The sequence below is a fragment of the Saimiri boliviensis genome, chromosome 4 (genome assembly GCF_048565385.1).
Source record: "Saimiri boliviensis isolate mSaiBol1 chromosome 4, mSaiBol1.pri, whole genome shotgun sequence".
In the NCBI taxonomy this organism is placed as follows: Eukaryota; Metazoa; Chordata; class Mammalia; order Primates; family Cebidae; genus Saimiri; species Saimiri boliviensis.
Genome location: NC_133452.1, coordinates 43,250,705 through 43,274,705, shown reverse-complemented (window position 1 = coordinate 43,274,705; position 24,001 = coordinate 43,250,705). Strand labels below are relative to the sequence as shown.

The following is a 24,001-nucleotide window of genomic DNA, read 5'->3' as shown; positions in this document are numbered from 1 at the left end:
CGGTTAAGTGAGAGGAACCTTAAAATTAAAGGGAGCAGTATTCGTAAAGAAAAGCTAGAATCATGAAAAGACCTAAGGTAAGATCAAATAAAATTATGCAGAAGTGTAAAATTGTTAACTGTTAGTATCTGAAAATCATGCCTTTCTTGCTAGGAAGGCATTGCATTGGTTTTTTAGGAATCCTGATAAAACATCACAAACTTTTGTTCATTGGTATTAGGGACAGTACAGAGTGAGTGCTTGAAAACTGCCTTGGCTTTCCAATCTATTTTTCCACAACTTCCAATCCTCTGTAGGAAACCTAGGATAAATAATTCCACAGAGCAAAAGTTATAACACAGAAAGTGACGCAAGGAGGATGCAGACTCTTAATGACGTAAGGTACTCCCGGGACCCGCCCACCGTGGGCGTTTTCCACCTACAGCCAGGCGCCTCCGGGGCGGGGCTTGCGCAGGGTTAACGTCACTACTGAGCGCCGGGCGCGTTCTGTCGGCGGCGGATTCGAACGTTGGGATCGCGGTTTCGGGGTCTGAAGAAGCGTCAGAGGGACCGGATTGTTTTCCCTGAGCTTGTGTGCGGTGCGGGGAACACCTCGGAAGCTGAGGCAGCTGGTACCTGACGGAGAGGATGGCGCTGTCGACCACAGTCTCCCAAAGGAAGCAGATAAAGCGGAAGGCTCCCCGTGGCTTTCTAAAGCGAGTCTTCAAGCGACAGAAGCCTCAACTTCGTCTGGAGAAAAGTGGTGATTTACTGGTGAGATTCCATGCCTTCTCGGGCTGGGAATGGGGGACGGGAAAGTAAGGGCAATAACCTCTAGCCTTTTTTTTTTTTTTTTTTTTTTTTTTCCCGCCCCGAGCCAATCAATAGCGCCAATCAATAGCTCTTTCAGGCCCATGTCTAAGGCAGTTCCAGCAATGACAGGTTACGTATGCCCCTCCCTGGTTTGTCAGTTCGTATTCCTGGCGCTCAGTTGTCCCGGGCCCCGCCAAAATGTAAATATCTGGATCTTTTTAAAGGGAGGCTCTTAGTTACAGGAGCTTAGCGTACCGTGGCTGCTTGCAGTTTTTAAGTATTGCTGTTTAGGAACACAGTCTGGCATTGTGATTAATGTACTTGCAGAGGGTATGAAAGATGTACTCTTTAAAAAATAGATTTTGGAATTCAGTCTGGGTCATTTTTATTTAGCTGTTGTAAAAGGCATTGTTCACATGCCTTTTAAGCACCCCCCTTCTTGCTTCCCTCCCTCTCTCCTCTTTCCTCCCATGCCTCCTTCCTTCTCCTCTTTTTATGCATTTAACCAAACATTGCCCTATTTCCTCTAGGTTAGTGTGCTTACTAAAAGACCCTGATGCGAAAGTTTATTTGTAGGAAGAGTGCTCTCAACTGTTAATTCATTTTCCTAGACAAATACTAGAACACCTTGTCAGTTTTTAAGCTACACTACTGAAGTCTTCTTATTTGACTTGTAATACCTGAAGCCTAATGTTCTCCTAATTAGAAGTCCCAGCCAAACCACTGTACAATAATGTTTCTGTCTTGAAATAAATTCAGTTTTTGGATTGAATGCCTGGAACACATATTCCTCTGGCACAATAAACACTATTTCTGTAGGTTTAAACCACAGGAGGCATGTTTGGTACCTTGTCACAAGAGCTCTTTGAGTAAAGGAACAGTTATAAATGGACACATAATTTCCAGAAGATCAAGGTACTCCATTGTGGATAACAGGAGCATACTTCACGGATAGTCTTGGGAATGCATCATCCTAACTGTTCTTAAACGACATTGGTTTTTCTGCCTTCTCTTTTCTCTTTTGCTTCCTAGAATTCTCCACTGGCACCCAATCTGTTGCTTCCTTTTTGCTAAACTACTCTAGAATTATCTCCACTTTTCCCCTTATTTATTCTCTGAAGCCAAAACAGAAAAAAAAAAAACACATTTCCCCCCAGAAAAGTATTACTTCTATCCTCTGCCCTTCTTTTTGTTCCTTTCTTAAATCCTGTAAGAAAAGGCAATACAGGCTGTCTTGTGCCCCACCCCAATTAACTACCCTATGCTGCTGATAGAGGTGGCATAAATGAATGGAATTAAAATGAAATTCACTTGCAAAACATTTTAACGTAGTTTATTATGGAGCTTTCACTGGGGCTTCTAAGTGAAGGGAGAGGAAATGTACCTGTAAAAGATATCCAAGAGACTACCAGCTGGTGCAAATGGCTTAGACATTTCTCTAGTCAGCATCCTCCCACATCTACCCCTTTCTGCCCCAACGTTCCCATGGACAGAGGGACTCCATCGTGCGGTGGGATCCAGGTGGCATGAGAAGGTGCGTGAGTTGAAATTTCAAGCGGTTGCATTGATGGGAAATAGAGTGTTCTTTGGTTACCAACTTTTCCCAGGTAATATGCTCCTCATCTTTGGCTTTCATTAAACAGTTCCTCTTAACTGTCCTGTATATGGCATGCATTACCTTGGTTTCTTTATAGTTTCCTGCTCACGGTTGACACTTCATAATCTCACATAGCAGGCAGGCATCCCACATCATCCACAAAGTTTTTTCATAGTTAAGGCAGTTTGTTTTGATCTTTTTTTTTTCTTTTTTTCTGATCTTGGTCAGCCCTAAGAGTATACATTATATAATTGAGCTGTTGGATTGTTGTCTAGGAGTTTCATTTTCATGTTGATGTCTCCTAGTGTGGTATGCAGCTTCTTGAGGAGAAAGAATATCTTCTCTTCTGTCTCCCATTATCTTTAACATAAAATTAATCTACTTTTATGCTGCTTTTTATACACGATATTTCTACTGCTTGAAGATGTCTTCACTCCACCCTACTTGGCAACCTACAATTTTTTCAAAATCCAGTTCATATGCTACTTCAGTGAAGCATTCCTTAGTATCCTTAGAAAAGATCAGTCTTATCTTCTTCTCCATCATCTGGTGTCACACATTTGCCTTTTTCCTTATGGGTTTGATTCTCCCATTAGTCTGGTAACTTGAACTGGGAAATCTTTGTATTCCTAGTGTTTAGCATAATAGCTTCAACATTCTGAGTGTAAAATTAATTTTGGAAATGCATGATAATTATATGTGGATTGATGTCATTTCTAGCATTTTACTTATAATTTCATTGTGTTATTTTATTCTTCAGTGGCATTTTGTTATTTTGTTTGTGTTATGCTTTATTTGATGGTTTAACCTGAGGGATGGTACTAGGGAAAGGGTTAACATCTGTTAAAAGAATGCTGTGCAAGTATCTGGGTGCTTATAGTTCGTGTAAAATTCAGAAGTGCTATGACAAAGGGAGGAAGAAGTCAGGCTGGCCCAGTCTTTCTGTCAACTGAGACTGTCAAGTGAATGTTTATTTATAAATTTTCTTTTGGTTTATTTTTCAAGCAAGTGGATTTTTAAAAGTAAATTATTGATGGAATAGCTTATCTTTTTCAAGTTTGAATGCCTGACTAAATAGCCTAAAACTAACTTTTGTTCTGACCATTTTAATATAAGCCTTAGCACACGGGAGTAGCACCACTCAAGTAACTGTTTTATCGCATAGATATAGGTTGCTTGAAAAAAAATTAGTGAGATCTGAAAAAGTCATACTAATTTGTCTCAGTATCTGTATTAGGGTTTGCTAGAAGGACAGAACTAATAGGATAGATGTATATATAAAGGGGAGTTTATTAAGGAGTACTGACTCACACAGTCACAAGGTGATGTCCCACAGTAGGCCATCTGCAAGCTGAGGAGCAAGGAAGCCAGTCCCAGTCCCAAAACTTCAAAAGCAGGGAAGCTGATAATGCAGTCTTCAGTCTGTAGTTGAAGGCCCTAAATCCCCTGGCAAATTACCGGTATAAGTTTAAGAGTCCAAAAGCTGAAGAACTTGGAGTCCAATATTCAAGGGCAGGAAGCATCCAGCAGGAGAGAAAGATGAGGACTGGAAGACTCAGCAAGTCAAGTACTTCCACGTTCTGCCTGCTTTATTCTAGCCCTGCTGGCAGCTGATTAGATGATACCCACCTAGACTGAGGGTGGGTCTGCCCAGTCCACTGACTCAACTGTTATTTTCCTTTGGCAGCACCCTCACAGACACACCCAGGAACAATATTTTGCATTATTCAATCCAGTCAAGTTGACACTCAATATTAACCATCACAGCATCCATGGCTCATGACCATGAAGAGGAAAGGATATTCCACCTGGGTTAATGAATTAAGTCTTAAGACAGTGTAGTTTAATTGGGGCTGATTTAAAAAAAATGTTTTTTGGCCTTATTTGGGAGATGTGGTGGGGTCTTCATGCAGTAATAATTATTAGCTAGCTACTACATATTGAGCAATGTGTTAAAGGACACTGTTGTCCTTTAACAGTGTTGAAAAGGCTAGGCATAATTCTTGTCCTTACAGTACATTGAGGAAGACAGCTAAGTCAGAAATTACAGCATGATGCAGTTTATGCAGTGATAGGAAGTTCAGAGTGCTGTGGATCAATATAACCTTATATATTGGGGGAATTTGGACTTCTTGAGAAGTCTGTAAACAAGTAGGATGCCTAGAGCAAGGTTATATTTGGATTCTCAAAGAAATTCAAAAGGCCTAGTATAGAACTGGAAGCTGAGAATGGTGAGAGATGAAACTGGAACCCCAGTCAAGTGGGATTTAGTGTTAAGGAATTTGGAATTTATCCTGAGGGTATCTGGAAGCTGTTTACCTTTAGAAGTAGAAAATATAGATTAACAAATGAAAATGTGCCATATTATGGGGTGTTTTTGCTACCAAATGAAATGGGCTATCATTGAAAGTTTAAAAAATAATTGACACAGTATAATGTGAATAATTGGAATTAGGATGTTGTACCTCAGAGTTCTTGTGAGAATTCAAAGAAGACAGTGCATCAGAAATGTACCAAAAGAGTATCCACTTTTCATAGATTCTTCATTTTGTTTAAATTCCCAAACCTCTGTTTTCTCCACGTCACTAGAATGTTATTAAACACCTATATAACAATCTATTAAAGATTTCTGCAGTATATAAAGCATTAAAACATCACATTAATAGTTATTAACTTTTAGTGAACCGGGGGAGAAGAGAGTGTGCAGTACACAAGATAGTGAATATTAAGTTCTGTGTATAAATTGTTTTTCTAACTGCAAATATGACTTGTTATGATGTAAATAACAAAATACGTCATGTTAAAGACACTATCTAATTGAATCTAAGTTAGTAGTGCCCTCAGGTACCTGGCAGAAGCAAAGGATGGGGAAGATATGTGCAATAATATAAATAAGAGTACTACATATCCTAGAGTGGGGATTGAGATAAGACTTTAGCTCACTTCACATTTTCTTTTGCTTGGATTACAAGTACCTTAACTTTTATTTTCCAAGGAATGTGCTTGTAGGTTAAGAATTGTTGCTCTGGATGGTGATTTTGAGTAAAATACTTAATAAGATGTTATTATATATGATATATCAGAGCTTGTTTATATATATATGTACACACACACACATATATATAATATCAGATAATGTTGATATATATATATATATTATCTGATGATGAGTACATATGTTTTGCTTATATGTAGAGCTTGTTTCTGTAAGAATGTACAAGAAAGTGTCAGCTATGGTTGACTCGGGGAAGAGATGGGGAATAGACTTACTTTTGATAGTCTACCCTTTTGTAAACTTTTTTGTTTTATATTCCTATTTTAAAATAATTATAGACCCAATAGAGGGTGCAAAAATAGTACACAGTTCCCATGTATCCTTTAGCCAGCTTTCCACAATGCTGGCATCTTACATAACTATAGTTTGTTTTTTTTTTTTTTTTTTATAGGCTTTTAAATTTTTGAGTCTGCTTATATTATGTATTTTAAATAATTTTTTAAAAAGTCTTAAAGATTATTAATAGTAAGTATGGTTATTTTGTGATAGTTGTTGGATGACAAATAACTTGGCCTTTGTACATACACTTTTTAATTAAGCAAACTTAAACAATTTCAACTAGTAACGTGTTTTTAAATACTTAAATATATCTGTTTAAAAATCTTTGACCTCAGATTGTAGAATGATAGCCTAAAATGTAGTTTTTGATATGTTTTAATTTAAAATTTTCTGGAAATTTTAAATTATGTTATAAATTCCAATCTATTTGTATCAGAAGCAGGTATATTTGTTACTGAGTGAATCTTAAATAAGTTGGATATATAATGATGCTTTACAAAAAATGCTATTTTTGTGGTCTTTGGTCTGCCTTACATAGCTTGTTTCATGTATTGCAATGACCTAGTCTCTGCAGGAAATCTAAGGTGGACTTACATTAGACTGAATTCTATGTAAGTCTAAATAGAAGAGTTAATTTAATCACAATAGTAAATAGTACAACAATACATTTTGAGATAATTATTTTCTAAAAGTCATTATTTCAGTGCATCAGTATTTAAAAATCCACTTGGATTTTCTTTTTTAAAGGTCCATCTAAGCTGTTTACTGTTTGTTCATCGATTAGCAGAAGAGTCCAGGACAAATGCTTGTGAAAATAAATGTAGAGTCATTAACAAGGAGCATGTACTGGCCGCAGCAAAGGTAAAATCCACATTTCTTTTCTTGAGCAAGAATTACACTTCAAAAATACCACTCATCACTTCTCCTGATTTGTATACCTTACTCAGTTTTGTTGATTGAGTTGATGTTTTGCCTTTTATGAGTTAATGATTTTAATTAAGGAGTTAGATTTCCTCCATGTGTGTATCACTGATTTCCAATGGTAATATTAATGGCCACTGCTTTAGAGGAAACATTCATGTTTCTACAGACTGCTAATCTGTAGGCTGTGAAGATATATCACCTTGAAATTTATCAAAACTTACTTTCTTCTTGAGCATTTGAAATTATCCTAATTACCCCATTGTATTAGTCCATTTTCACACTGCTGTAAAGGAATACCCGAGTTGCGGTTTTTTATAAAGGAAAGAGAACTCACTCACTATCAGGGGAACGGGATGGGGAAAACTGCCCTCACGATCCAATCATCTCCTTTCCTCAGCATGAAGGGATTATAATTCAAGATGAGATTTGGGTGGGGACACAAAGCGAAACCATATCACTAATTATTTGATTTCTTATGACTTTTTTAAGATTTGAGTGATTTATGGGTGAAATCTCTTATATAAGTAGAGATGATTGCTTCTTACTGTTGTTTTTCTATAATGTTAAGAATATGTTGCCTATGGCACAATTTTCCAGATATGTTCCTGAAAATGTTATTTTCAAATCATGTTGATAGAGGCCCTACCTCAAATGCTTTTGTGGTCAAATAAGTGTAGATAACATAGCATGCTATATTTCCTTGATTAGTTCACAGTATTATTGTAGAACTTGTTTCCATAAGAATATGTAAGAAGCTGGCAACCACTGGAGATGATAGAGGAGAGAAACTTATTTTTGACAGTCTACCTCTTTGTAGACTTTTTGTTTTAAATGTATTTTGAAATAAGGTACAAAAATAGTTCAGAGTTCCCATGCACCTTATATCCAGTTTCTCACAATCCTAACATCTTATGTAACTATAGTTATGTAAAGTTATGAAAGGCTATGAGAGAAATATAGCAGTAAGGAAACTTGTTGAATTCTGTTTAATATTTTGTAACTTTATTTGAGTATATAAGATACTCAGCATTTTGTAAATTCATTTGAATATTCAAACTTTCTTTTGAAGTACTTATGATATTATATTGTGGAACAGAGAAGTACTAGCCTAGATACAGATTTATTTGATGGCCTTTTGGAAGCCTAGAAATGTGCATGTCTTGGCATTTTCTAGGAGCTTTAAATTATCTTGCAATTATAAACATTCCAACAAATTTTTAGGCTATTAAAGTCAATGTGAATATTTTTCTGCAGGAAAAACAAGGCTTAAGATATTGAAGAATATATATGTATGCTTCAAATTTAGGATTTTTTAAATTGTAGGTTTATTTACTTGAAATAGTAGATACTTTAAAAAAAAAACAGATCTTCTGACTAATGCTGTCAGTCTTTTTACAACTAAAATCTCCTTTTATTTGTTTCACATACTATATATTTTGAAAATAGTCTACTTAACAAACTGTTCAGCATAAGATAGCCAGTTTTGTTCTCAAATGATTATAATTCCAGTCCAAATATAATAGATTTAATGTTGCAGTGGATTTGTGCTACTTTATAGTTGTGAAATGTCTGACTTAGAAGACTCTGAGTTTTAGAATGTTGTTTAACTCCTTAATTGATATTGTTTAACTCCTAATTTAGATAACTGTATTGTCTAAAAATTTCAAGTTTGAAACCATTAATCTGAATGCTTTTGGCTTACAATTGAAGAATCTAGAGGTAACTAATAAAGCCAGGTTTTTACAATCTAGGCATGTTTCATAGTCATTGAGATAAGGCTATTTTAGAGAAATCTAAGACAAAAGATTCCTTAATCACCTTCCAAATCGGATTTTATAAATTCAAACTTGCATATTATGTACCCAGGACTATTTAACTTTTTGTTAAGGAATGATGTTTTAATTTTCATAGGTATAATAAATCTTATTTTTTTTCCTTCTTATAGGTGATTCTAAAGAAGAGCCGAGGTTAGAAGTCAAGGAACATATTCTTGAAAGTTATTGTGATGCATTCTTTTGGGTGGTAACAGATCATAAAGACATTTTTTTACACATCAGTTACTATGGGATTATTAAATATTGGCTAGAAGAGATGGGTGTGGTTTTTTTTTTTTTTTGGTGGCATGAAATATCTCAAGTAAATGCGTAGGATTACTCAACCCTTTTATAGGAATTATTATTTTTATTTTAAGTGTCCTCTAGGTCAGTTTGCTTTCGTTTCATTGCTTTTGCAAATATTTTATGTATCAAAAATGAAATATTACCATATTAAATACTTTGAAAAGATATACTTCCTAGAATTAAGTTTATATATATTTAGATTTAGCCACAGTTTGTGGAATTTAATCTCTGAGGAAAGACAAAGGCAGTCAAATCTAGGTGCACTTTCAATATTTTAACTTTTAATGTCTTTGCAAAGCAATGCAGTCTACTTTTACATTATGCTGATAGTAATATAATTTCTCAACTGGACAATTGTAAACATCAGGTAGGTTTTTGAAAACCTGTCTCCCTCATAACACCAACATAATAGACATTATGGAACAAATGACTTATTTTCTTCAAGTCTTAGGAATTTAATAGATAATTTTTTGCCCTAAATAAAATAATTTAGAAGTTTATTGTTTATCATCAAATAGTTGTTGTTTTTAACTTTTTATTTAGAAATAATTATAGATTTCAACATGTAGTTGTAAAGATAGTACAGAGAAGTCCCATGTATGGTACACCCAGTTCCCCAAATGGTTACATCTTACATAATTACAGTATAATATCAAAACCAGGAATTTCATATAGGTACAATGCACACGTGGTTCTGTTACCATTTTATAGTGTAGGTTTGTTTAACCACTACTGTAATCAGAAATGTTTCATTACCAAAAAGGTCTCCTTGTGCTATCTTTTTACAGTGATTCCTAGTTTAGCATGTGTCCTACCCTGAGCACCGTGTGTAAGCCCTAGCAACCATGAACTATTCTCTGTTTCTATAATTTTGCCATTTTGAGAATATCATATGAATGGAATCATATAAGAAGTGACCTTTGGGCATTGGATTTTTTTCATGTATCAGTAGTTTGTTCTTTTTATTACTGAGTAGTTTTCTGTAGTATGGAAGTACCACAGTTTGTATAACTGTTCATTTATTGAGGGGCATTTTGGTACTTAAAGTTTTGGTTATTACAAATAAAATTGGTGTGAATAGTCATCTGCAGGATTTTATATGGACATAAATTTTAATTTCTCTGGGAGAAATGCCTGGGAGTTTTATTCTGAGTTCATGGTAAGTATAGGCCTAGTATGTATGTATGTATGTATGCATTAATTTATTTATTTTAAGAGACCGAATCTTGCTTTTTAACCAAATTTGGAGTGTAGTGGTGTGGTCATAACTCATTGCAGCCTCAAACTCCTGGGCTCAAGTTAGCCTCCTGCTTTAGCCTCCTGAGCAGCAGGGATTACAGGTGCAAGTTGCCATGCTCAGTTGTCTCAGTTTTAATTTTTTAAACAGAAATGGCCAAATTGATCTCCCAGGGTGGCTGTACCATTTTACATTTCCATTAGCAATGTCTGAGAAATCTTAATATTCTCACAAATATTTGGTAATTTGACTATTTTTTAGTTTAGCTGTTATGACGAGAATATATAGCATCGTAGTTTTAATTTGCATTTTCCTATGGCTCATGTCTTAGTTTAGGCTGCTATAATGAAATACCATGCACTGGATAGCTTATAGATAATATACTTTTTTTCCCACAGTTTTGGTGGGCCAGAACTCTGAGATCATGGTGCCAGCATGGTCAAGTTCTGGTGAGGGTCCTCTTCTGAGTTGCAGATTGCTAACTTCTCATTCTATCCCCACATGGAAGAAAGAACTCCAGAGAGCTCTCTGCCCTCTTTTAAAGGACATTGATCTCATTTATGAGGACTTTATCCTCATGACCTAATTACCTTCCAAAGACCCTATCTCCTAATACTATCACACTGGCGATTAGATTTCGACATATGAATTTTGGGGGACACAAACATTTAGTCCGTAATAGCTGATGATCAACATATTCTCATATGCTTATTTGCCATCTGTGTATTATACATTTTTATACTTTAGTGACATCAAACATAAAGAATACCTGTGTGGTCAGTCTTGAACAGAAAGCCTCATGGATTCATATTTCAGCACAATATAGTAATATATATAATATATGTTACCATGTTAGTAATTTTTTTAAAGCATTAATATTAAAAAATTTAAATCTTTTATTTGAGTTGCCAAAATGGCAAAAGAGGGATTGCTATTCCAGAGGCTACTTTCTATTTGTGTCAGCTACATTGAAACATGGCACTTCTTCTGATTGGATTTAGTGAGGGATAGAATTTTGAGATACTCCAATTATCACCAGTAAAACAACTATTTACATTGTTTTCTTGAGAAATTATCTCTAATCCATGTTACCTGTATTTCCTTTTTGAAGGAATCTACCTTATTGAGACTTGGTGTTTCCTGTGTCTTTTTGCTTAGGATTGCTTTGACTGTGTTCTTTTTTGGTTCCCTATGAATTTTTTCTAATTCTGTGTAAGATGACGTTGTTGTATAGGAATAGCATAGAATCTGTAAATTACTTTGGGGAGTATGGCCATTGTTATGACATTAATTCTTCCATGAACATGAAACATTTTTGCATTTTATTTGTGTTGTGTCTGATTTCTTTCAGCAGTATTTTGTAGTTCTTCTTATAGAGATCTTTCACCTTCTTGGTTAGTTGTATTCCTAGGTATTTCTGTTGTTTTGTGGCTACTGTAAATGGGATTGTCTTCTTCCTTGACTTTCAGTTTGAATGCTATTCGTGTATAGAATTGCTATTGAATTTTGTACATTGATTTTGTATTTGAAACTTTGCTAAATTTGTTTATCACTTGTAAGAGCCTTTTTGGTGGAGTCTTTAGGGGTTTTAAGATATAGCATCATATTGTTAGTGAAGATAGATTGTCCTTTCCTATTTGAATGCCTTTTCTTGCTTTTTCTTTTCCAAATTGCTCTAGTCAGGACTTCCAGTACTATGTTGACTAGTAGTGGTTAGAGTGGGCATTTGGGCATTCTTGTTCCAGTTCTCCAGCTTCTGTCCAGTCAGTATGATGTTGGCTGTTTGTTTATCACAGATAGCTATTGTTATTTTGATGCTCCTTTGATGACTATTCTGTTGAGAGTTTTTATCATGAAGAGATGTTGGATTTTATTGAAAGCTTTTTCTGCGTCCATTGAGATAATCATATGGTTTTTGCTTTTAATTCTTTTTGTGTAGTAAATCACATTATTGATTTACATATATTGAGTCAGTGTTGCATCCCAGGAATAAAGCCTCCTTGATCTTGGTGTACTAACTTTTTGATGTGCTGCTGGATTTGGTTTGCTTTTTTTTTGTTAAGGATTTCTGTATCTGTTCATCAGGGATAGTGGCCTGAAGTTTTCTTTTTTCATTGTGTCTTGAATCAGAAATAAAAAGAAAAACCCACCAGGTGGATTCACAGGCAAATTCTTCCAGATGTACAATTTCATTAAGTTCTTCTCCTATTTTAGTTATTTCTTCTGCTTGCTTGGGGTTGGTTTCTACTTACTTGTTTTTTTTTTTTGTTTTTTTTTTTTTTCCATTTTTTTCCTAGTTCCTCTAGGTGCCAAGTTAGATAGTTAATTTGAGACCTTTCTAAGTTCTTGATGAAGGTGTTTAGTACAGCAAAATTTCCTGCATTCCAGAGATTTTGGTAAGTTATGTCCCTATTTTCATTAATTTCAAAGAATTTTTTGATTTCTGCCATAAATTTGCTGTTTACCAAGGAGTTATTCAGGAAAACATTGTTAAGGTATTTGTGTAATTTTGAAAGATCTTGATATTGACTTCTATTTTTATTGCACTGTACTCTGAGAGTATACTTGATATGATTTCCTTTTTGTTTTTTAATTTATTGAGACTTTATGACAGCATGTGGTCAGTCTTAGAATATGTTCTGGGTGCAGATGAAAAGAATATATATGCTGTGATTTTTGGCTAGATTATTCTGTAGATGTCTGTTAGATCAAATCAGTCAATTATTGCATTTAAGTTCAAAATTTCTTTGTTAGTTTTCTAACAAAGATCTGTTTGATGCTGTCAGTGAGATGTTGAAGTCTCCCACTATTACTGTGTGTTTAAGTCTTTTCCTAGGTCAAGAACTTGTTTTATGAATCTGGGTGCTCTAATGTTGGGTAATTATATAATTAGGAGAGTTCAACAATTGTTGAATTGTTCTCTTTATCATTATGTAATGTTCATCTTTGTCCTTCTTAATAGTTGGCAGTTGAAATTCTGTTGTGTCTGATATAAGAATAGCAACTGCCCCTTTTTTTCTTTACATTTGCATGATAGATCTTTCTTTATCCCTTTACTTTGATCCTGTGGGTGTTGTTATTTGTGAGATGGGCTTCTTGAAGATAGCAGATAATTGGGTCTTGTCGTTTTATCTGGATTACAACTCTGTTTCTTTTTTTTTTTTGAGACGGAGTTTTGCTGTTGTTACCCAGGCTGGAGTGCAATGGTGCGATGTCGGCTCACTGCAACCTCCGCCTCCTGGGTTCAGGCAATTCTCCTGCCTCAGCCTCCTGAGTAGCTGGGATTACAGGCACGCGCCACCATGCCCAGCTAATTTTTGTGTATTTTTAGTAGAAACGGGGTTTCACCATGTTGACCAAGATGGTCTCGATCTCTTGACCTCGTGATCCACCTGCCTCGGCCTCCCAAAGTGCTGGGATTACAGGCTTGAGCCACTGCGTCTGTTCCTTTTAAGTGGGATGTTTAGCCCATTTACATTAGGCCTAGTAAGTTGGGTTCATTTCTGGATGCTTTCAGAGGGTCTTGACTCTGTATGGGATCTTTATTTGTGGATTAATTTGTGGATTAATACTAGTATTGGTATGTGAAATTTTGATCCTGTTATTGTGTTAGCTGGTTGTTAGGTAGACTTGATTGTGTAGTTACTTTACAGTATCTGTGGGCTTTGTGCTTAAGTTTGATTTTGTGGTAGCAAAACATATTTCATTTTCATGTTTAGCACTCTCTTAAAGACATCGTTATAAGGCTGGTCTACTTGTAACAAATTCCCTCAGTGTTTGCTTGACTGGGAAGGATTTTATTTTTCCTTCACTTCTGAAGTATAGTTTGGCACAATACTAAATTCTTGGTTGGAATTTCTTTACTTCAAGGATGCTGAAAATAGGTTCTCAATGTCTTCTGGCTTGTAAGATTTCTGCTGAGAGGTCCACTGCTAGCTTGATGGGATTCCTTTTGTATGTAGCCTGGCCTTTCTCTGTAGGTGTGTTTAAGATTTTTTTTCTTTCTCATTGACCTTGAGCATCTGATGACTATATTATGCCTTAGGGATGGTTGTTTTGTATAGTACCTAGCTGGGGTTCTCAGTATTCTTGAGTTTGCATGCCAACCTCTCTGACTAGATTAAGGAAATTTTTGTGGTATGTGACCTCAAATATATTTTCCATGTTGCTTATTGTCTCTCCTCTCTCAGGAATGTCATTGACTTGAAAGTTTGCTATCTTTACATAATCCCATATTCCTCAGAGATTTTGTTCATTAAAAAAAAATTTCTTTTCTCTTGTTTGAATTGATTTGAAGAATTGGTCTTCAAGCTGTGAGTTTGTTTACTTTTCCAACTTGGTCTATTCTGCTGCTACTACTTTCTATTGTATTATGAAATTTCTGTAGTGATTTTTTTTTTTTTTTTTTTGAGATGGAGTTTTGCTCTTGTTGCCCAGGCTGGAGTGCAATGGTGAGATCTTGGCTCACTGCACCCTCCACCTCCTGGGATAAAGTGATTCTCTTGCCTCAGCCTTCCGAGTAGCTGGGATTACAAGCATGTGCCACCATGCCTGGCTAATTTTGTATTTTTTAGTAGAGACAGAGTTTCTCCATGTTGGGCAGGCTAGTCTTGAACTCCTGACCTCAGGTGATCCACCTGCCTTGGCCTCCCAAAGTTCTGTAGTGAATTTTTACTTACAGAATCTCAGTTTGTTTCTTTCTTTCTTATAATGGCTATTTCATCTTTCAGCTCTTAGATCATTTTGCTGGATTCCTTGAATTGGGTCTCAACTTTCTCATAAATCTCAAGGAGCTTCTTTGTCATCCAGAACATCCTGAATTCTGTGTGTGTCATTTTGCTCATTTCAATCTGGTTATGAACCATTCCTAGGGGACTAGTGGGTTCATTTGGAGGTAAGGGGACACTCTGGCTTTTTGAATTGCCAGAGTTCTTGAACTGATTCTTTCTCCTCTGGAGGGGCTGGTATTCTCTTAACTATGGCATAAATTGAATACAGTAAGTTGGGTTCATTTCTCAATGCTTTCAGAGGGTCGTGGGTCTGTACAGGATCTTTATTTGTGGATTAATTCTTGTACTTGGTTTTACAGGGGTGTGTATATTAGCTAAATAATTTTTAGTGTTGTAGTTTCAGCTGTGATCCAGTAGATGGCGCTTAAAAGTAATTGCTGGTAGATAGGTTCTTAATAAGATGTGTGGCTCTTTTGTATTTCCATGATCATAACCATGTTCTGTGGTGGGCAGAGAGATGATCCCCCCTCACCGGGTCTGCTCCTGAGCATTTAGGGAGTCTCCTCTGATCACTAGCACCACTCTCATGTTTCTTTTGTTGAGTGTTCCAGGCTGTGGGACTTCATCAGGCAGAGGCCAGGACAGGGAGATAGACCACATTCTTTCTGAACTGGTCCTATGGAGAGGCATGCCCCACTGCCACACATCTTGTCCCTCTTAGTGCTGTGAAAGTGGGGACTCCTTTGCTTGAGTGCTGCCCACAGCTCTCAGCTCAGTATTCCAGAGCTGTGTGCCACAGCCTTGGGGTGCTGGGACTGCCAGTGGCTTAGTGTTGGGCCCTGGCTGTACTGGGGGATACAGAGTGCTCTCAGAAAAGAACTCAGGTGTATTAAAGCACTCAGGCGGGGCTAAGGAGTCTGTGCTATGCACACATTCCTGTAGTGGGTCCACAGGGGCCCTGGGAGGGGCCCTGGTGGATAGGAGGGCCTGTAGAACTCATGTGCCCCAGTCCTGCAGGAAAGCCAGTCCTGCAGTCTCCTGGGTTGGTAGTTAGCTGGGGCTGGAGCTTCTCAGAGGGAGATGCGTCCTAGGGTTGAGCATCTATGGCTGTACTTTGTTAGAGCCACCTCATGCACAAAAGCTCCTGGGCTCTGTGACAGTTAAAGCTCTGTTTGCTTACTCCCTGAGCATATCCCTCTGCCAGTTCACAGGTCTGTGAGGGTGTAGGGTTCCCTGTAGCTGGGATCCCACTGGTCTGCAGTGAGATTGAGCTGTCCCTCAGCCCCTTCACCCCTTCCCAAGGATCTGTTTGGTGCCAGGAACTAGCTCTAGCATTCAGGCACCTGATTTTAGGGTTCCCAGCTTCCTCTTCAGCCTCAGTGTTTGTTAGTCTTACCTCTCTTTTCACCCTCAGTGTTTTTTGTCCAAAGTTCTACCAAAATTATGTTGGTTTACTTGTTAATTTGTTCTCTCTCAGTGGGAACAGTGCTTCCTGGCTGTGTCTAGTTTGCTATCTTGTCCCGCACCTCGATTATATATAACAGTTCTGAGCCCTCTAGTATCTTTAATACTAGTGGTTGATAACCTTTCTAAGTCTCTGCAGCATTTAGTCCTTTTTTCTATGTCCTCCTCTCTTCTGATTTCTTCTCCTATGATTTACTGTAATTTCTTTTAAAATTGTACTGAAAACAAACTTTTTAGAGTGAAGATTCATTCTGGAAATACTCTTCCTGATTATCCAAAGCTACCTGTGAGAGAAGTACTGCTGGTGGAAGATGATTGTTTCAAAGATATGTCCTGTATGAAGCTGGCAAAATTTTGGCTTGCATGTTAAAATTTTATTTTAAAAACAAATTTTTAGTTAATCTAGAAATATACTTTAAAATAAAAATCACCTATGTTAAGTCTCAATTTGAAGATTATTTGTGGATTCACAGCCACCAAGATCTGTTTCTTTAGTGAAAAACAGCACTACCTAGAGACAGTGTACTGGTAAGTGGAGAGTTTCTGAGATTTCTATATTGGTTCCTAACAGAAAATAGACCAGCTAGGAAAAGTGGTTTGTGTTCAGATGGAGAGATTTCATCAATTGGCTGTCTAGAATTGGATGGGAGAACTAGAATCTACTGGCAGCCCAGGTATGTATGTTTGGCCTGCAGATAAGTTTTATTTGGCCCATGTAGTTTTTGAAAAAATTGAATTACTTGATTACATTTCAAAGTTAGATTTCATATACAAGTTTAATTTCTGGCTTCTTTTGAAAAATTGGACAATATAGCAATAATAGATCCACACTTAGTTGGACCTAAATGGTAGCTTCTTCCTTTAGATGAAGGCATATTTTTGGTTTACTCCATTTAGGCGAACTGTACTTACATTAACTGTAGCACCTCTGTAGGCATTTGAGTTCATAATCCGTTTGAAAACTTTACATCTGACATTTGATATTCTAAGTCAATTTTAGTGGTGTGCACTACCCATGACTCTGTTATATTCTCTTTCTCATGATGGTATTTTCCAATATTTTCTCATGTTTCTGGTAGCAGTTTGCCTGTACCATTTGTTCCAGAGCTTGCTCAATTGTAAGCTCGATAGCAGCAGTCAGGGCCTTAAGGAGTCTGGAGTAGTACTAACTATTTGAACTCATCTAAGAAAAATCTCCTTATCTTTCCTATCCAAAGGGAACTCAAATTTGTTAAGATTTTTTTGTATCTAAACAGTCTGGATTAAAACTGCTGTCCAATTTGCAGCTTTCCAAGGGAGTTTCTTGGACCTCCTGAATTTAGTGCAGATAATAGTGCTGCATGGGATTTGGTTCTTTGTATATTCAGCACCAAGAGGACCTTGTCAAATTGTACTTACTCCCTCAACGATGTCTTTTTTTCTTTTATGATGCTTCTCCAGGAGCCATAATAGCACGGAGTTGTCTTGCTCACACTTCTTTCCTTTTTAATCCCAAGAGTTTGACAAACTGTAGTAAAAATGTACTTTAGACTTAGTTCTAGGATGGTAATTTACTGTAAGCAATACCTGGTATTAAACCTGAGGTCTATTAATTCTGAATGGTAGCCCTGCAAAATGCATTGCCATACCTATGCCAGTTGAGCACTCGATTACGTATATTTTGAGTGGATGAGTGATGGAAACTACTTAAAACTCATCCTGTTTGACCTAGTCTTTGTGTCACATTCAAAGGAACAGAAACCTGTGTCCAAATGTTTTGAAGAATGATGTAGATCATAATTTAGGCTGTCTTAGAGGCATGGTATAGAGTTTTCTACAGTACTTTACAGAGAAGTTTCTAAGATTTTCTTCAGATAACTTTCCCTTTTCCTAAGGTTTCCTGTTAATAAAATCTGCTAAAAATTTCTGCTTCTCCTACTCTCTCCAGAGAACTATCAATATTTTTTTTTTTTTCAGTGTTCATTAGCTCTTCCTCTTCTTCCTGTGCACTACATTTCCAACCATCCTAGTGTGTGTGAGCACACAACCCTCCATGTCTGGTATTATCCCTACCCCTATCCATGTTATATGTAACTTTTTCCTATTAAGGTGGCTTTTCTTCATGAAAAACAGCACTCTTGTGAATGAGTAAATAAAACTGTCCATTTTATTGTATGTACAATGAAAACTTGAATGAAAGAAATTTAGTTTGTCTCTTACCTTGTCACCCTCCTATGTGGAGAAAGAGATTTACTGAAATATTGTGGGATATATAAAGCATATTAATAGCTAGGCAATCATAATAGAGTAATAGCATTTCAGAAAATACCCTGTTTGCATTATAGTTAAGGTATTTAGTCCTCACAAAAACCCATAAGAAAGATACTCACAATTCACTTAGTCATAAATCAAGAAACTAAGATTCAGAAAGAAGTAACTTGAACAAAAACATGCTCAAATTGCCCATGGTAGGCATGCTCAAATTGCCTTAGGTAGAACTAAGTCTAAAGTGTCATGAAGACACAAAGGTTGAAGATAATAGTCCTGGTGAATATTGAGATGTAGATGATGTGAAATGACTTAGTATTTCTTGATTTTTGGGTAGAAGTAGACTATGGGGATGGATAATTCAGAAGTAGACTATGGGGATGGCCTAACTCTTACTTCAAATATTGTAGACTTGGGAGTCAGGAATATAATTAAAATGGAGTTGTGACCTAATTATAGATTTTGAAGAATTTACATGAGTTGCAATTAAACCACTGTATTAGTCTGTTCTCACATTGCTATAAGGAAATACCTGAAACTGGGTAATTTATAAGAAAAGAGACTTAATTAGCTCATGGTTTTGCAGGCTGTGCAGGCTTCTGCTTCCAGAGAAGACTTAGGAAACTTACAATTAAGGCAGAAGCTGAAGGGAAAGCAAGCACGCCTTACATGGACAGGAGGAAGAAAAGAGAGAGAAGGGGGAGATGCCATATACTTTCAAACAGCCAGATCTCTAAGAACTCTTATTAGGAGAACATCAAGGGGGAAGTCTGCCCCTATGAACCAATCACTTCCCACCAGCCCCCTCCTTTAATCCTGAGAATTACAGTTTGACATGAGAGTTGGGTGGGGACATAGAGCCAGACCCTGTCAACCACTGTTAGGATATGTTATACTAAGAAAATAATGTTACAAAAATACATATGTTGATGATGTAAAGAATACATGTGCAAAAATATACACGTTTATGATGTAAAGAATAAAGCTTCTGTTTAGAAATTTTTCAGTAACTGGGAAAGCAAGAAAAGCATGTTTTATTTTATTTATTTATTTTTTTTCCTCCTTAGCTGTGACCCACAAAGAATGAAAGGAAATGAACATTTTTATGTTTTATGACAGTGATTTTTGTCTTCATATTTTGTGGATGATGAAACAGCTTAATTGTGAAGTCCAGATTTCTGATTAAGCAATTTGTTCTTAGTGGGCTTTTAAATCAAATTTTATCTCTGAACTTTGAGAGTTAAGGCTGCCAAGATTTAAATGAGGAAAAACATTCATTTTTATCCCTACTAGCATTAAAGTTTAAGGCTTTGAAATTGTGAAGCATAATTACTAAAAATAAGTTAAATAGGAACATAAAATTGGGATTGAGTTTTCATTATATTTTTCAGGGGAAAATACTGGACTCTAATATATGTAAAGTATAGTTATATTTTTTGATTTGTATTATAAGTTCAGGTTATAGCCTTCAAAATAATTTTTTTTTTCAAAATTTTACTCTGTAATTTAAAAAAAATACCTTACTTGCAAGTAGAATACATATATAATCTTTGCATAAACTGTTTAGTGAAATAGAGGCAGTTTTCCAGACTATACAAATTTTAGAAATTTTAGAAAATTTGTTGAAATTTTGTTGTAAGTTAAACCATTAAAGTTTCTATTTTTAAAATTGTCATCTAGTATTTCAAAATACCATTGCAACAAATTTTCAGTAATCTGTACATTTTTGTTAGTTTAGATTTTAAGTGGATCTTGGATTAAGTATTAATGAATCATACTTGTATTGGTACCTTTGAGATTGAATAATACCTTTATGAACATCATTATATGAATAGTCTCTGCATTTTAAAATATATATCACATAATCTTGTTAGGCATGTTTATTTAGTTCTTGCTATGTGCTCAGCAATCAAGTACTTTGAGAGACTCTATCCCTATACTTCAGCTTACCATCTAACTGTTTGAGAGTATATCTTAGTCTGTTTTGTGTGGCTATTGCAGAATACCTGATATTGGATAATTGATAAAGAACAGAGATTTGTTTTTTATAGTTCTGGAGGCTGGGAAGTTCAAGGTTGAGGAGGCTGCATCTGGGGAGGGCCTTCTTGCTGTCTCATCTGATGTTGGCAGGATCAAGAGAGATGCACAAGGGAGCAAGAGATGGAACTTGCAGCCTAAAGCCCTTTGATAATTGCCATTAATCATTTATGGGGGTAGAGCCTTCATGACCTAATCACCTCCCTTTAGACTCTACCTTTCCACACTGTTGTACTGGAAATTAAATTTCCAACACATGCATTTTGGGTGACACATTTAAACCATAGCAGATTATTTTACTATAAAATTTGTTTAAATATTTGCCAGTGAAAAATTTTCTAAGAATCAGAGTCATATATTTCAAACTTTTATTTTTTAAATTTAATTTTCATTTTAATAGCTTTAGCAGTGCACGTGGTTTTTTGTTGTTTGTTGTTGCTTTCTTTTTTTGAGATGAGGTTTCACTCTTGTTGCCCAGGCTGGAGTGCAATGGTGCAGTCTCTGCTCACTGCAACCTCCACCTCCTGGGTTCAAGCGATTCTCCTGCCTTAGCCTCCCAAGTAACTGGGAATACAGGCATGCACCACCACACCCGGCTGATTTTGTATTTTAGTAGAGACGAGGTTTCTCCAAGTTGGTCCGGCTGGTCTTGAACTACTGACCTCAGGTGGTTCACCCACCTCAGCCTCCCAAAGTGCTGGATTGCAGGCGTGAGCAGCACCTGGCAACAAGTGATTTTTGGTTACTTGGATGAGTTGTATAGTAGTGACGTCTGGGTTTTAAGTGTACCTGTTATCCAGATAGTATACATTGTATCCAATAGAAAAATAAATTTAAAACAATTAGTGGTCATATATAATATCGAAAAACAATGTCATAGTAAGAGATGTAATGTACAGGATTTGGATCAGAAAGGCTTCCTGATAGAATTTTTCTTTTTTTTTGACACCAAGTTTAGACATAGAGGAAAAGGATAAAAGAGGGTTGACAATTGGCAGAAAACATACAGGAAGTGGTATAATGAGATAAGAAGGAATAAACCTGGAGAGTAACTCCAGATTAGAGTGAAGCAAGGTGGATAGGATGATACTGACGAGATAGGAAGACTTACAAATGGTGGGAGACTTGAAACAGCAGAGATTTTGAATCAGTGTAGGCACCTGGAAGTAGTGAGTTTCTTGAAGATTATTCTAGTAACTGAGTGGGTTAAGAGATAATAGGGACAGTTAAACTAATTTGGAAGATGTTTTCAGTGGGTCAGGTATGAATGAAGTAATTACACCAAAGGCTTGAAGTTCTGAAGTAAAGAGATGACAGTAGATCTGGGAGAACTTGGGAAGGGGAAAAAAAATTACACGAAGTGTTTGTTTAGTGTCTAAGTCATTTTGACTTAATCAGTTGAGGGTAAACATTGATGAATTATGATTTTGATTTAAACCATAATCTAGAAGACTTGTATTCGTTTGGAATGTTAAGATATGCTATGAAAATCCCAAATTTAGAAGCCAGATAAAATGGGGAAGTGGGTGGTTTAAGTTTTTGGCTTAACCATTTAATCAGGGTACTGGGCTTTTTGTGTTTCTCAGTCTTTCTGTGAAGGCCTTTCTTCCTCTTTGTGCATATACCTGTAGTTTAAAGATAGCTACTGCATATACAGGTATTCCTTTATGTTCCACACTGGGGAGGAAAAAGGAGAAATGGGAGAAAGTAGTTCCTGCATCAGGAGAGAAAAAGCTTTTTATCTTATTGAATTGATCATGTTATAAACCATCATTGGCTGCATTGGAGTCTGGAGAAAGTAAGGCTTGTTTTATTCTGGTTTTGGCTGAGCACAGTAAAGGTTCTGTAATTAAGGAAAGGAGAACCAGACACTGAGTAGGCATTTCTGACAACTAAGTTGTTCTCTGGAACCCACTGATTCTTCAAAAATATTAAGCTATAAAATTAAAAATCTTAATTGTTGGGTTAGGATACTTTTAGTTATTTGGATACTGTATTAGGACTTTATTTTTTATTTCAATAGGTTTTTGGGGAACAAGTGGTGTTTGATTACAAGAAAAAGTTCTTTAGTGGTGATATGTGAGATTTTGGTGCACCTATCACCTGAGCGGTGTACTCCATACCCAAAGTGTATGGTGAGGGTATCCCTCACCCTCCTCCCACTCTTTCCCTTGAATCCCAGTCCGTTTGTTTCATTCTTATGTTCTTTTGTCCTCATAGCTTAACTCCCACTTATGAGTGAGAACATACAATGTTTGGTTTTTCCATTCCTGAATTACTTCACTTAAAATAATTGTCTACAATTCCATGCAGGTTGCTGCAAATGGCATTATTGTTATTTGTGGCTGAGGAGTAGTCAATGGTGTATATATACCACAATTTCTTTACCCACTTGCTGGTAGATGTGAATTTGGGCTGGTTCCATATTTTTTTCAATTACTAATTGTCCTGCTATAAATATGTGTTTGCAAGTATCTTTTTCATGTAATGACTTCTTTTCTTCTGGGACCTAGCAGTGAGATTACTGGATCAAATGGTAGTTCTACTTGTAGTTTTTAGAGGAATCTCCACACTTTTCCATGGTGGTTGTACTAATTTACATTCCTACCAGCAGTGTAAAAGTGTTCCCTTTTCCCAACATTCTCGCCAACATCTATTTTTTTTTTTTTTTTTTTTGAGACGGAGTTTCGCTCTTTTTACCCAGGCTGGAGTGCAATGGCGCGATCTCGGCTCACCGCAACCTCCGCCTCCTGGGTTCAGGCAATTCTCCTGCCTCAGCCTCCTGAGTAGCTGGGATTACAGGCACGCGCCACCATGCCCAGCTAATTTTTTGTATTTTTAGTAGAGACGGGGTTTCACCATGTTGACCAGGATGGTCTCGATCTCTTGACCTCGTGATCCACCCGCCTCGGCCTCCCAAAGTGCTGGGATTACAGGCGTGAGCCACCGCGCCCGGTGGCCAACATCTATTTTTAAAAACTTTTTGATTATGGCCATTCTTACAGGAGTAAGGTGGAATCACATTGTGGTTTTGATCTGCATTTCCCTGATAATTGGTGATGTTGAGCATTTTTTAAATATGTTTGTGGGTTATTTGCAGATACCTTCTTTTGAGAATTGTCTATTCATTTCTTTATCCCACTTTTTGCTGGGATTGTTTGCTTTTTGCTTGCTGATTTTTTCCCTATTTATTTATTTTTATTTTTTATTTTTTATTCTTGCTGGTTTTTTTGAATTCTTTGTAGATTTTAGATATTAGTTCTTTGTCAGATTTATAGATAGCGAAGATTTTCCCCCAATCTGTGGGTTGTCTGTTTACTCCACTGATTTTTTTTTTCTATGCAGAAGCTTTTCAGTTTAATTAAATCCTATCAATTTATCTTTGTTTCTGTTGCATTTGCTTTTGGGTTCTTGGTGGTGAAGTATTTGCCTAAACCAACGTTTAGAAGGGTTTTTTTTTGATGTTATCTTCTAGAATGTTTATGGTTTCTGGTCTTAGATTTAAGTCTTTGATCCATC

General features: G+C 36.4%; 1 protein-coding gene across 4 annotated transcripts in view; it reads left to right on the top strand.

The window, feature by feature from the left end:
- Positions 1-466: 466 nt before the first annotated feature.
- Positions 467-24,001, top strand: part of CENPW (centromere protein W) — a 215,124-nt gene continuing 191,589 nt past the window's right edge. For 2 of the 4 annotated variants that reach the window (XR_012517187.1, XR_012517188.1), the window contains exons 1-3: positions 467-753; positions 6,471-6,584; positions 8,593-8,614. Coding sequence is in view for 2 of the 4 variants with exons in the window: in XM_003932395.4 (XP_003932444.1) it covers positions 628-753; positions 6,471-6,584; positions 8,593-8,619 (267 nt within the window). In the remaining 2 variants the exon portion in view is untranslated. Of the gene's footprint in view, positions 754-6,470; positions 6,589-8,592; positions 23,271-24,001 lie in introns of those variants that run through there. The other 2 variants (XM_003932395.4, XM_010342970.3) reach the window with 2 other exon arrangements.